This window comes from Crotalus tigris, unplaced genomic scaffold, assembly GCF_016545835.1.
Source record: "Crotalus tigris isolate CLP2741 ecotype Arizona unplaced genomic scaffold, ASM1654583v1 scf7180000017847.2079705, whole genome shotgun sequence".
In the NCBI taxonomy this organism is placed as follows: domain Eukaryota; kingdom Metazoa; phylum Chordata; class Lepidosauria; order Squamata; family Viperidae; genus Crotalus; species Crotalus tigris.
In genome coordinates, this window is record NW_024096670.1 from 1,937,190 (window position 1) to 1,949,517 (window position 12,328).

Sequence of the window (12,328 nt, forward strand, 5' to 3'; positions counted from 1 at the left end):
GAAAAGGTGTTAGAAAAAAATAATTATTTTACATATATTTTTAAATATACTGTGTAGATAAGAGAAAACGCAAAGCAATGTAACGTGTTTTGTGTATGCTTCTTTTCAATGGCAAAGCATTCAGTGGGATTGTGATGAATAAAATGAGGTGGAAATAATACAAAGAAAGAAAATGAACTGTCCCTCCCTAGCTGGAAATAAGAAATATTCTTTTCCACAACCACCCCACTCCATTCTTTTTATCCTTAGCCAAGTCCCTTCTGGATGACTTTGTCTGGTTTAATGGATGTCATGTCAGAGTTATGGAGATAAATTGCTCAAAATTTGCTTGAATGTCTTGGAATATAGTTGGATGAGCTCCAGGGAATTGATCCCGGTCCTAGGAAGGCAGCCACTCTACAGTTTGTGCAACATGCTGGATAAATTCTCTGATTACCACTTCACTTTAGGTACATAAAAGGGTGTAAAAGTGTCAGCTCCTTGCTGAAGCGTTGATTAATTCCTACATTAGGTGTGGGCTTGCATAATGCTCCGCGAATGGGGTCCTTTTAGTGTTTGAACTAAAGCGGAAGCAGAATTTCGCTTTCTGAAGCCAAAGCCCCCACTCTATGGCACTGGTTCCATCTGGGAAAAAAAGTTCTTCTTGGCTATTTCGGCAGATCTATTAAGGAAGACCAGATTTTTTAAAAATAAATAAATAAGAGAGTTAGAGAATTGTGCTATGCATAAAAAGAGTGTCTTATGTCTTTTCTCCCAAACTGAGATTCGTGTTGGATGTTAAGATTGAGACTGTGGGGTATCGTTCTGGAAGAACCCATGCAAGTTTTATGACCCGTGTAACATCCTTCAGCTATCTCCTAATTTACCCATAATATAGCTGCTAGAAATAAAATATTCTAAGCATATTGCAGCCCAGAGTATGTGTGATTTTTTTTTTTTATTTTTTGCAAAATCTACAGCATTCTGTTCGAACTATTTATTCACTTGTTTCTCTCCCTCCCATCTTTTCTCCCTCTCCAGGCTGTGGAAACCAATCTGGCTTCTAAAGATAGTCACTGGGTCTACGTAAATGAGGTAAGGAAATTATGCAGCCATGGCATGGTCCATGGTGCCTTTTCTCCATCCATCTAATTGTCTCCTGCCAAGTATTTCTTCAGTTTTGCTGGCAACAAGCTATCAATACTTTCAGTTCTCCGCCCACTTCTCCAAATTGTAGCGTACCCATTTTCAGCTCTTAATAGATGATAGCTTAGAACCATCCCTTCCCATGAATTTCCCCTGTATGTCATTGGAGGCCGAATCCCCTGTTTGAATTTGGCTGGTGGAGAAACTATAGGAAGAGGTCCCATTTATCTGAGGTAGAATTGAGTTCCCTTTGGTAGAACTGACCTTCCAGAAATAAGAATGATAACCATGTTGTTGTTGTTGTTGAGAAGATCTGTGAATGTATGGTTCTTTAGAACTATTAAGTAGTGAAACAGTTTGCCTTCAGAAGTTATGGGTGCTCCATCACTGATGCTTTTCAAGAAGAGATTGGACAGATATTTGTCTGAAATGGTATATGTCTCTTGCTTGAGCAGGGAGTTGGACTAGAAGACCTCCAAGGTCCCTTCCAACTTTATTATTATTATCGATCATCGCACAGTCAGCCATATGTTCAGACTGGATTTGGCATTTTGTCTACCTATCGAGTCCTTACCCAGGACCTGGGATAGGCAGATGTGGATGTTTGATGGTATTACAGATATCGTCGCAGGATGGAAGCAGTTCCTAATAAGGCCGCCTTTTGCAATTGACTAATAGCGAATTTGTCAATGCCAATGGTGTTCAAGTGGTGCTCCAGTTGTTTTGGGATTGCACCCAAGGAGCCTATGACTATTGGTACTACCCTTGCTTGCTTTTGCCACAGTCTTTCTATTTCTATTTGTAGGTCTTTGTATTTTGTTATCTTCTCCAGTTCTTTCTCTTCTATTCTGCTGTCTCCAGGCACTGCCACGTCCACTATCCAGACTTTTTTGTCTTTCTTATCGACAATTGTTAAGTCTGGGGTGTTATGTTGCAGGTGCTTGTCTGTTTGAATTCTGAAGTCCCAGAGCAGTTTAATTTTATCATTTTCTATGACTTTCTCTATTTTATGATCCCACCAGTTTTTGCTTACAGGCAAATGATATTTTTTGCAGATCTTCCAATGCACCATTGTTGCTACTTTGTCATGCCGCTGCTTGTAATCAGTTTGTGCAATCTTCTTGCAACAGCTTACCAAGTGGTCCACTGTTTCTTCAGCTTCTTTGCATAGGCGGCACTTACTGTCTGTTGCTGTCTTCTCAATTTTGACTTTGTATGCATTTTGTCCTTAAGGCTTGGTCTTGTGCAGCCAGAATTAGTCCCTCGGTCTCTTTCTTCAATTTTCCTGCTCTTAGCCATTGCCAGGTTTTATTATTATCTGCTTTCCCAGCTATTTTATTATTATTATTACTATTACTATTATTATTATTATTATTATTATTACATGTTAGCAGAAACTATAAATGGTTTTTGCCTGGTTAATGATAATGCATGGAAATTAAAAGTGGTGGATCTAAAATTCTTTCCTTCAAAAAGCCATTTTGAATCTTCTTCTGTAATGTTTATGGAACTGGTTCTTTTTGCTGTTAATAACTTGGTTAAAAAACTCATGAAAACCCACAGAGGAAAAGGGTATTTATACTCGCATAAATATAGCACACTCCATAATCTCTGCAACATTTATAGAGGATTAGTGTAGGTGTGGTGTTGAGCTGTGGAGATTTACTCTCTTCAAATGAAATGCAAGAGTGGGAGAAATGTGTTTTGGGTGAGGATGTATACACAAGCCTTCATTCAGATTCATGAAGTGTGGATGGGAAAACATTTGTAAAGTTTACCTCTAAGCTATCAGTCAGCAGATCATGAGGCAAGAATAAATTTAACGATCCATATAATCTATCCTTCTCTATGGAACAGTGAGTTGGTCTCTGACAGAAGGCCATCTGAAGAGACTAGAAGCATTTGAAATTTGGATTTACAGGCGGCTGTTACGTATAAGCCGGGTTGACAAGATCAGAAATGAGGAGGTGATAAGCCGCCTGGGAAAGCCAAGCGAAATCATCAAAACAATTTAAAAAACAAAAGTTAGAATATTTTGGACACATGATGCGACACCCAGAAAATTACAGCATATTCCATTTAATCCTTCAGGGAAAGATTGAGGGCAAATGAGGTCCAGGCAGAAGAAGAACATCATGGTTTCAAAATCTAAGGGATTGGTTTGGACAAAACTCAGCAGCACTTTTTCATGTAGCTGCTGATAAAAATAGGATCGCCAACATGATCGCCAACGTCTAATAATGGATATGGCACAAGAAGAAGAATCCATATAATATAGTAATGTTTTAGGGACAGTGTTACGGGTGAATGTTGCTGTTGTTAATTGTGAAGTTGTCTCTGACCCATTGCCACCCCATGGACAACGTTCCTCCACATCTTCCTGTCCTCTACCATCTTCTGGAGTCCATTTAAATTCATGCCTACTGCTTCAGTGACTCCATCCAGCCACCTCATTCTCTGTTGTCCCCTTCTTCTATTGCTCTCCATCTTTCTCAGCATTAGGCTCTTCTCCAGTGAGTCCTTCCTTCTTATTAGGTGGCCAAAGTATTTGAGTTTCAACTTTAGGATCTGGCCTTCTAAAGAGCAGACAGGGTTGATCTCTTCTAGGACTGACCGGTTTGAATGCCTTGCAGTCCAAGGGACTCGCAGGAGTCTTCTCTAGCATTATAGTTCAAAGGCTTCCATTCTTTGTTGCTCAGCCTTTCTTATGGGTGAATATTGAGTGCAAATAGCCACATAACAACCAGTGAAAATCAGTTGCAGGCCAGTATTATTATATGGATTGTATTAAATGCAGCTGACATCAAGGGAACAAATCAGATAATTTCATAAAGTCCAGAATGCTTCCTTTTGAAATCAAAAGTAGGAATCCCAAAGGTTTTTTTTAAAGAGGCAACTGGAGTTTCTTGTTTAAGAAAATTGCCTCTTGAAAAAACACCTGTCATGGTTCTGACAGATGAAACTCTTCAAAAGAACTTTGAGGCATTGTTTACCTTAAAGAATCTTTATTTTGAGTAGCATAATATCGGCACTGCATAATCGAAGCCAAAACCTAAGTTCCCCTCCCCTGAGCACATAGTATCAAAGCACAATTCCCTCCTCCAATTAACAGTCATAAATCACATTCCCCAATTAGCGGGAAGTGTGGGCCTCCTCTCCAGTTCTCCAGCCCACCAATTCTTTATCAGCTCTGGTTACAATAACCTTGTTTCTCACGCTAGGTTTAGTGTTGTTATGTCTAAATGGACTCTCATTCACATCCCCGCTCCCAGAATCATCTAACTCCAAAAGCAAAAGGTAAAAAATGGCTACATTTCACTCTGTTGTCAATGCAAAAACATCTGATGTTAGCAGCATTGACAAGCACCTTTGGGACAACCTGACCTTTTGTCTCCATGGACAAAAGTGGAAATGGAGTACATACCTTAATTTTAAATAAATAATAAGCTAAATGACCTCTTGGGAGGCTCTGGTTTATGTCTGTCAGAGGACAAATCCCATTTGAATTTGATTCTGAACTGAGATCCATGGCTTGAATTTTTCCAGTTGAAAAGCCCAGGCCTTGTACATCAAGGGCAGTGTAAGCCAATAGTATTTTCTGCTATGATTGTAAATTTAGTCATAAATGTATGGTTATAGTTGATGTGGATTTTGTCCAAGCTGTTGTTACCACTAAAAGATGATAAATATTTGTTTGTTTAGGAAGTTGTAGTAGAACATTAGTTTGTCTCAAACTAATGGGCTCATCTAAAAAAGAGCATCTACATTTCCATTTCTAGCAGCATTTCTCCTTAGTGCTAACAGTAGATCTACTTTTAACATATCTCTCTCTAAGGAGTAAGGCAGCTTTTATTTCTCCCACACAGATATTTTCTATATTTTAAAAGGAAGATTTGGGATATAATTAACTGAGCAGCAGTTGAGATTTATGTAGAGTCAAAAGCACAAGGTGTAAAGGACATAGGGAGGCAGGATATGTGAGTGGCTTAACCTATAGAAAGTATAATTGTTAGTGTTTGATATTCTTGAAAATAAGACATAAGTGAAAATGAGGGATGGAGGGAGGGAGGGAGGGAGGGAGGGAGGGATGGAGGGAGGGAGGAAGGGAGGAAGGAAGGAAGGTAGGTAGGAAGGAAGTTAGTTAGTTTAATAAACTTTAAATATAAGATGAGATAAAATTCTGCATTGCACTTCAGTACATGTAAGTTGGCTTGGCAAGATGGTGTAACATGCATTCACTCTTTGCCTCCAAGGAAGAACAATTTATTTATTTTGTTTGTTTGTTTGTTTGTTATCCAATTTCGAGGGCATCCAGCTATCTAATGACTCTGGGTAGATTACAGATTTTTTTTTTAAAAAAAGAACTAAAATGTATACAACGTATTGAGTTTGATCATGCTCCTAGATGCATTTTATCAGACTGTAATTGCCATCCTATGGTTTTTTTTTTTTTTTTTTGTAATTTTAAATACTATACACTTATAACCTAGACATGGATTGTTTCATTTGGATTTTACTCGTGGATTCTTCTAGTTTTCTAAATGCGTTTTCATTTTGTCTCAATTTTTATTGATTGATTTCTTCAGATAGATTTGTATGTGTCCACAGCTCACTCATGGATACCCTTCATTGGTCTTAGGGTTATTTTGTGTGTGTGTGTGTGTGTGTGTGTGTGTGTGTTTGCCTTCAGCTTGCTGTGGACTTCTGTCAACTGGCCGGGCAAGTCCAATAGAAGTGGTTTTGCTGTTTTTTACTTCTTCTTGGGCTGGACGAAAGCTTTTTTTGTTATTTTGTGACTTCCTGAAGGTTTAACCACTGTCCCAAACTAGCCCTTGTACTGCTCTAAGGCTGTAATAAACTGACTGACTGGAATGGGAGCTCATCAAAGGGAGCTTTTAAATAATGAAATTCTGGATAATTTCTCAATCTTTTAAAAGTTTTTTTCTTAAAACATTAAAGAGTACAGTTCAAAGTCAGGCTGAAATGGAGGAGACTCGAGTTTATGAGGGGGGGGGGTTGCATCCATTGACCAAAGAATCGCCCTCATCCTCTGCTTCAGGAGAGATATGCATTCCTCTATTATATGTACACTCTATGTTTTATTATCTTGATTGTACAGGTGAAAAGACATAGATGTGTGTTTAGTTGTATCGAGCCCAAATTGGCTGGGAAAGTAATAGTTTTACAGTGCCAACACAGTGCTAGGCTGCATTAACAGAGGGATAGAATCAAGATCATGTGAAATACTAATACCACTTTACAAGGCCTTGGTAAGGCCACACTTGGAAGACTGCATCCAGTTTTGGTCACCACGATGTAAAAAAGATGCTGAGACTCTAGAAAGAGTACAGAGAAGAGCAACAAAGATGAATAGGGGGCTGGAGGCTAAAACATATAAGGAACGATTGCTGGAATTGGGTATATCTAATTTAACGAAGAGAAGCACAAGGGGAGACATGATAGCAGTCTTCCAGTATCTCAGGGGCTGCCCCAAAGAAGAGGGAGTCAAGCTATTCTCCAAAGCGCCTGAAGGCAGGTCAAGAAGCGATGGATGGAAACTCAACAAGGAGAGAAGCAACCTAGAACTAAGGAGAAACTTCCTGACAGTTAGAACAATTAACCAGTGGAACAACCTGCCTCCAGAAGCGGTGAATGCTCCAACACTGGAAGTTTTTAAGAAGAGACTGGACAGCCATTTGTCCGAAATGGTACAGGGTTTTCTGCCTGAGCAATGGGTTGGACTTGATGACCTCCAAGGTCCCTTCCAACACTATTATTATTATTATTATTATTATTATTATTATTATTATTATTATTATTATTATCATCATCATCATCATCATCATTTTTAATTGGATAAACATCTTTGGCCAATGGGAGAGCTTTTAAGGGTTCAGTTTATTATAAAGCTATGTGGTTGTTCTATTGAAATATAAACAGTACAGGTCTTTATGTTGGATTTTGGGTAGGATAATCAATAACACTTTCATGTCATCGTCTGTGGAGATTCTCATTCATCCAGATCACAGTCAAAGTTGATCCCAAAGATGCTTTTTCAAAAGACAACTGGACTTTGATTTTCCTTCAAGATGTTTCACTTCTCATCGAAGAAGCTTCTTCAGTTCTTACTCAAGGATATCAAAATTAATGTCTAGTGGGGTAATATGCACAGATGATTGGCCTTTTATTGTCTATTTCCACGACAGATGATCCATCCTTTTTAGCTGCATTATTATTTTATGCATTACATTGGAATAGGTCGATGGCTAAATTGAAAATACCAAAATTCAGGACAAATAAGCCGTAACAGTCTAATATAAATAAGGTGACCAACTTTTTTACAATGAAAAGGAGGACACAAATAAATGGAAGAAAAAAATATCATAAATAAAAGAAACATTTTATTCATTGCAACAATAATACAGAATACACTATAATATGATAAATGCATAATAAAAAAAACATTTGTAACAATAACATTTTATATTGTAATGATGCTTACATGCCGTGCCCCCACCTGCACCATGTAGAGCGGGCCCTGTGGCTCCCAAAGCACCAGATGCACTGGCTCTGCCCCGCCAGCACCACTGCCCACCCTGCACAATCCCGTGTAGAGCAGGCCCCACGGCTCCCACAGCAGAGGGGGCAGCCGGCCACTGCTGCCCCTCACACCCCTGCCCGCAGCAGCCCCGCCGCCCCTGCCTCTTGCGCCTGCAGCCATTATTGCTGTAGCAGGGCGGAAGATCAAGAGAAAGTTACCGTGGTGTCGCCGCTCCAGTCTCCTCCAGGTATCTTCGGGACTAACTAGGAGATGGTGTAGTTGGGTAGCAGGGAGGGGTGCAAAGTTCCTGCCAATTCGCCTTCACTGCAGACAACTTGCACATGCAAAGTTTGCCAGCCGGGTGTTTTGGCATGCTCAGCAGCAATTCCTATTGGCTTTCGAAAGCCAATAGGAGGAGTAGCACAGCTCATGCAAAAGTTGAAAAAAACCATCAAAAAAAGGTGCCGGAACGCCGTTCTGAGTGTTCTATGAGAAAAAAAAGCCCTGCAGATTAGTCTTCAAATATCAAAAAGGAGGACATGTAGGAGGACACTTTTTGAGGGAGGACAGAACTCACAAAAGGAGGACTGTCCTCCCTAAAGGAGGACGGTTGGTCACTTTAATATAAAATCTCTCCTATGTGCCTCCATATTGGCCACACTCCCTCTGTATGCTTGAAGTGAAGGAGGTGATGCCAAAATTTTACATTTTTTGAAAATAAAAGAGCAGAGTGTTTCTTTTGAATCCCCCCTGGTCCATTCAAAATATTATGAAACATTTGTTCTATATCAACATTGAATAATCAGTTCCATTTTAGGTTTTGTTCTAATAAAACTCAGCCAACTTGGAACACTTTCTTTCCCTGACTAAAACAAAACAAAACAAAAAAAAAACATTTGGCACAGTCCTATAAATTAGCTCTTCTTTCATATTTTGGAACAACTTTTAATTCACATGAGTTCTCGTAGGCAAGTCTATCACCGGGTGAATGAAAGCAGAATGCAATTGTTTATTTAAAAGCCTTTTGCGGTGGTTTTGTAAAATCCCTCCGGGGTCTTCCATCTCTAATGGTCCATTCAGACATCAAGTCATCACTCAAGTGATGAATATGCATCTGTGTAGTAGCTGTTAGTATCTGGTAACCTTATTCCTTGAGGACAATTTATTTATATGCTATGATTCTGGGTGGTTTCTGGCAAATAATGGCTTATGAGAGAAACATGAGCATAGCCAAGAAGCTGCGGGTTCTATGCAAAGACAAGGAATGTGGGAATCAGCACATCAATAAAATGCAATGAAACTTTTGTTTTTTAAATTATGTTATTGTTTGGGGAGGCAATCAGTGGAAAATGGAATGCATTAAAAAGTAATAATTCAGATGTTTCCATTATGTCTCATATTCTTATCCCATGTCCTCGTTCATGGTATATTGTCAAAAATATCAGCACATGCCATTATATGTGTACATCATGATCGGTTAATTCAACAATTTTGCACTAGTTTTCCTGAAAACTTTCAGCTCAGCAGAAATGTGAAAACGGGCAACTACATGGGAATATAATTGTCCTAGGTTAGGATCATTTTTCCATGCTTGTTTCTCTCTAGCTTCCAATGGATCCTTGATTTAATGTCTTCTGTCATCTCTGCTCAATTCTGCAACACATCGTTTTAGCGCCTGCTTTTGTAATTTTGACCATCAGAGGCCATGCTGTTCATTTTGGGATGTGATGGATGTCTATTTATTTTGCTATTTCTGCCACCGACTAGAAGATATTCTCACTTTCTATTTTTACATACAGCCCCATGCATTGTTTATGTGCCAAAGGCTTTATTTTATTTATTTCGTCTGATGTTATTCCCAGCTAATAAACACATTGGTGGCTATGACTTTCGGCTCAAAATTCAAGTTCACATGGAGATAGGCCTCCCTGAAGATAGATATCTTCAACTCCCATTGTTTCTCGTATAGCTCATGCATATGGAAACAGGGCGTATGAGCCTTCATCGGCCTTGTCATTGTCGTGGAAAAACCCAATGAAAAAGACAAGAGACAGCAGCAGAAAACAATAATTCTTACTTTAAGATTCAGATGTTTATTTTGCTAATAATTTGGAACATAGCAAGCATAATAAAACAACATCACTTCCATTAATGACCCATTGCAATGAGGACCATGTGGCATAGCAGATTCCAAAAGGACAGCTATAGGCCAATGGCCAATCAATCAGGTCCAGTCCCAACCGTTTATACCCTTTCTTGTTCCAAGACTGTAGTCAGATGGTCTGCTGACTTTTGCTGACTTTTTATTAACCTCCTGCTGACCTTCTGCTGAACATAACTTTCCACATATACCCATGTACATTGGAACCCGCATCCATCAGCTACTTTCAGTTTCCTACTTCTTACTGTTCCAGTCCTTATGTTCCAAATATACACAGAACTACTTACTGTGCAATTTCATATTGCACAAAGCTCAGCAGATTACAAATAGTACGTCCTTATTGAGAAACAGCATAACGTTCAAGTTAAAGCTTCAAATCACTACTGTGGGGCCTATTTCAGGTTTGTTCCAGCCTTATCTTGTTATATGAGCAGGGGGCTATATTTTCCGTCTCCCACATTGTCCAAATGCAATTCCTGAAATAATTAGAAATATCTTTTAGAGAGATAAATGCTTCTTTTTCCCACAGCTGCCGGTGGGAAAAACAGGAAAACATACAAGTGAACAGCAGCCAATTTTAAAGGTAATCTGGTTGTGAGATGGAAGTCTTCCCTAAATACCTATATTTAAGGTAATTTAATTACCCACCCAGTCTTTCTTTTAAAGAACAATGTGCTTTAATCTGAGAATGCTTTTTCAGATTACTCCTCAAGTTATGTCTGAAATGGTGCCTGCCTATAATTTCTGACAGTTGCAAAATGGGTTGCTCACATGATAATCTGATTTTACCACCTTTTTTGTCCTTTGTTAAGCAAATCACCATGGACGTTGAATGAATCTGTACTTGTTAAGTGAACCAATGGTTCTGTCATGGTTCCGACAGATGAAACTCTTTGAAAGAACTTCGAGGCATTGTTTACCTTAAAGAATCTTTATTTTGAGTAGCATAACATCGGCACTGCATAATCGAAGCCAAAAACTGGATTCCCCTCCCCTGAGCACATAGTATCAAAGCACAATTCCTTCCTTTAATTGACAGTCATAAATCACATTCCCCAATTAGCTTGAAGAGGCTGGCCTCCTCTCCCGTTCTCCAGCCATCAATTCTTTATCAGCTCTGGGCTTAATAACCTTGATTCTCACACTAAGTTTAATGTTGTTATGTCTAGCTAGACTCTTATTCACATTCCCCCTCCCAGCATCATCTAACTTTAAATGCAAAAGGTAAAAGATGGCTACATTTCCCTTTGTTGTCAATGCAAAAACATCCGATGTTAGCAGTGCTGAGAGATCCACTATGGCCATGGTTTTGCAAAAACTGGAAGGAAATGTCATTTTTCAGCAAAACCATCATAAAACACAATCCTATGATTGTGGGGTGCTGCAAATGGCTGCAAATATGGTCCAGTTGCCGAGTCCCTAAACTGTGGGGTGGCAACCCTCAGAATTTCAAATCCAGGTCACAAGTGTCCCCCAGGTAAGTTCATCACAACTTTGAATGGTGACTAAGTGACAGATCATAAATCAAGAACTACTTACATTGTTTCCAGCAACACAAAAACAAAAACCTTTTTTTTTCTCCTTTGGACAGCCAAAATTATTTTGGCTGTTTTTAGACTGAAAATTTGCCAGCATGATCTGAGCAGAATACAAAATGTTTGTGCTCTTAAGGGGCAGAATACGTAATGTTCCTCCACCGATAGCAGCGAATTGTAATACCAGAGAAAATGGTACAATGCGGTGGAATCTGTTTCTGCTCATAGTAAGGCTTATTCCCAAGTAGAATCTACATAGGACTTTAGTCACAGTCAGTTATGCGGAGAGTCTAATGAAACTTTAAATTCCTACTTAGACCCGAGTAAGCCTCAGTGACTGCTCTGTAAATTATTTTCAAGGGACTCTTAATCAGGGAGCGCTGGACCAGCATTACAAACCACAGAAATTGACAGTGAACTGAAGCCCCTAATTTAACATGTTACTCTCTCGTCCTCCACTGCTTTCTTCGACAAAGCTGTGCATTTTAATTTCTTCACAGCCTTTTTTCCCCCCTCCTCTGCTCCTTCACATTTAACAGCGTGAAACACACAGCACGACACCGTAGAATTTCCTTCTTCTTCTACATGGATGAAAGGAAACAGAGCATGAAAATGTCCCATGACATATTTTGTGGCTTTACAGTTTAGTCTGCAATAGAAAATTGTAGTTTTGCCTCTCAGAGCAATCTGTAGATATTCTCTATTAACTAGTGGTCCAGGTAAATTTTCCTTTAGGATTAAAACTTTCCTTTCTGACATTGTATCCTAGCCAGGTTGAATGTCATCAACTGGGATCCAGGATATAACCAAAGCCAGAACTATTGCATGCAAAGTGGTCTCACTCAATTCCCTGTGTTTCTCTTGATGTTCAGTTAAGTAATCTATTCCCCTTCCTTCTTAACAACTACTTACTTTTTTAGTTATTTTTAGAAGTCCAATAGTCCATGGCGTGTTCCAATAATTTGA

The 12,328-nt window shown here is 39.1% G+C and overlaps 1 protein-coding gene across 6 annotated transcripts in view; it reads left to right on the forward strand.

Moving 5' to 3' along the window:
- The window catches only part of GRID1 (glutamate ionotropic receptor delta type subunit 1), a 681,623-nt gene that overhangs the window by 562,856 nt on the left and 106,439 nt on the right, over positions 1-12,328 (forward strand). For all 6 annotated transcript variants that reach the window (XM_039343408.1, XM_039343409.1, XM_039343404.1 and 3 more), the window contains exon 5: positions 1,021-1,074. In XM_039343408.1, the coding sequence (XP_039199342.1) occupies positions 1,021-1,074 (54 nt within the window). The remainder of the gene's footprint in view (positions 1-1,020; positions 1,075-12,328) is intronic.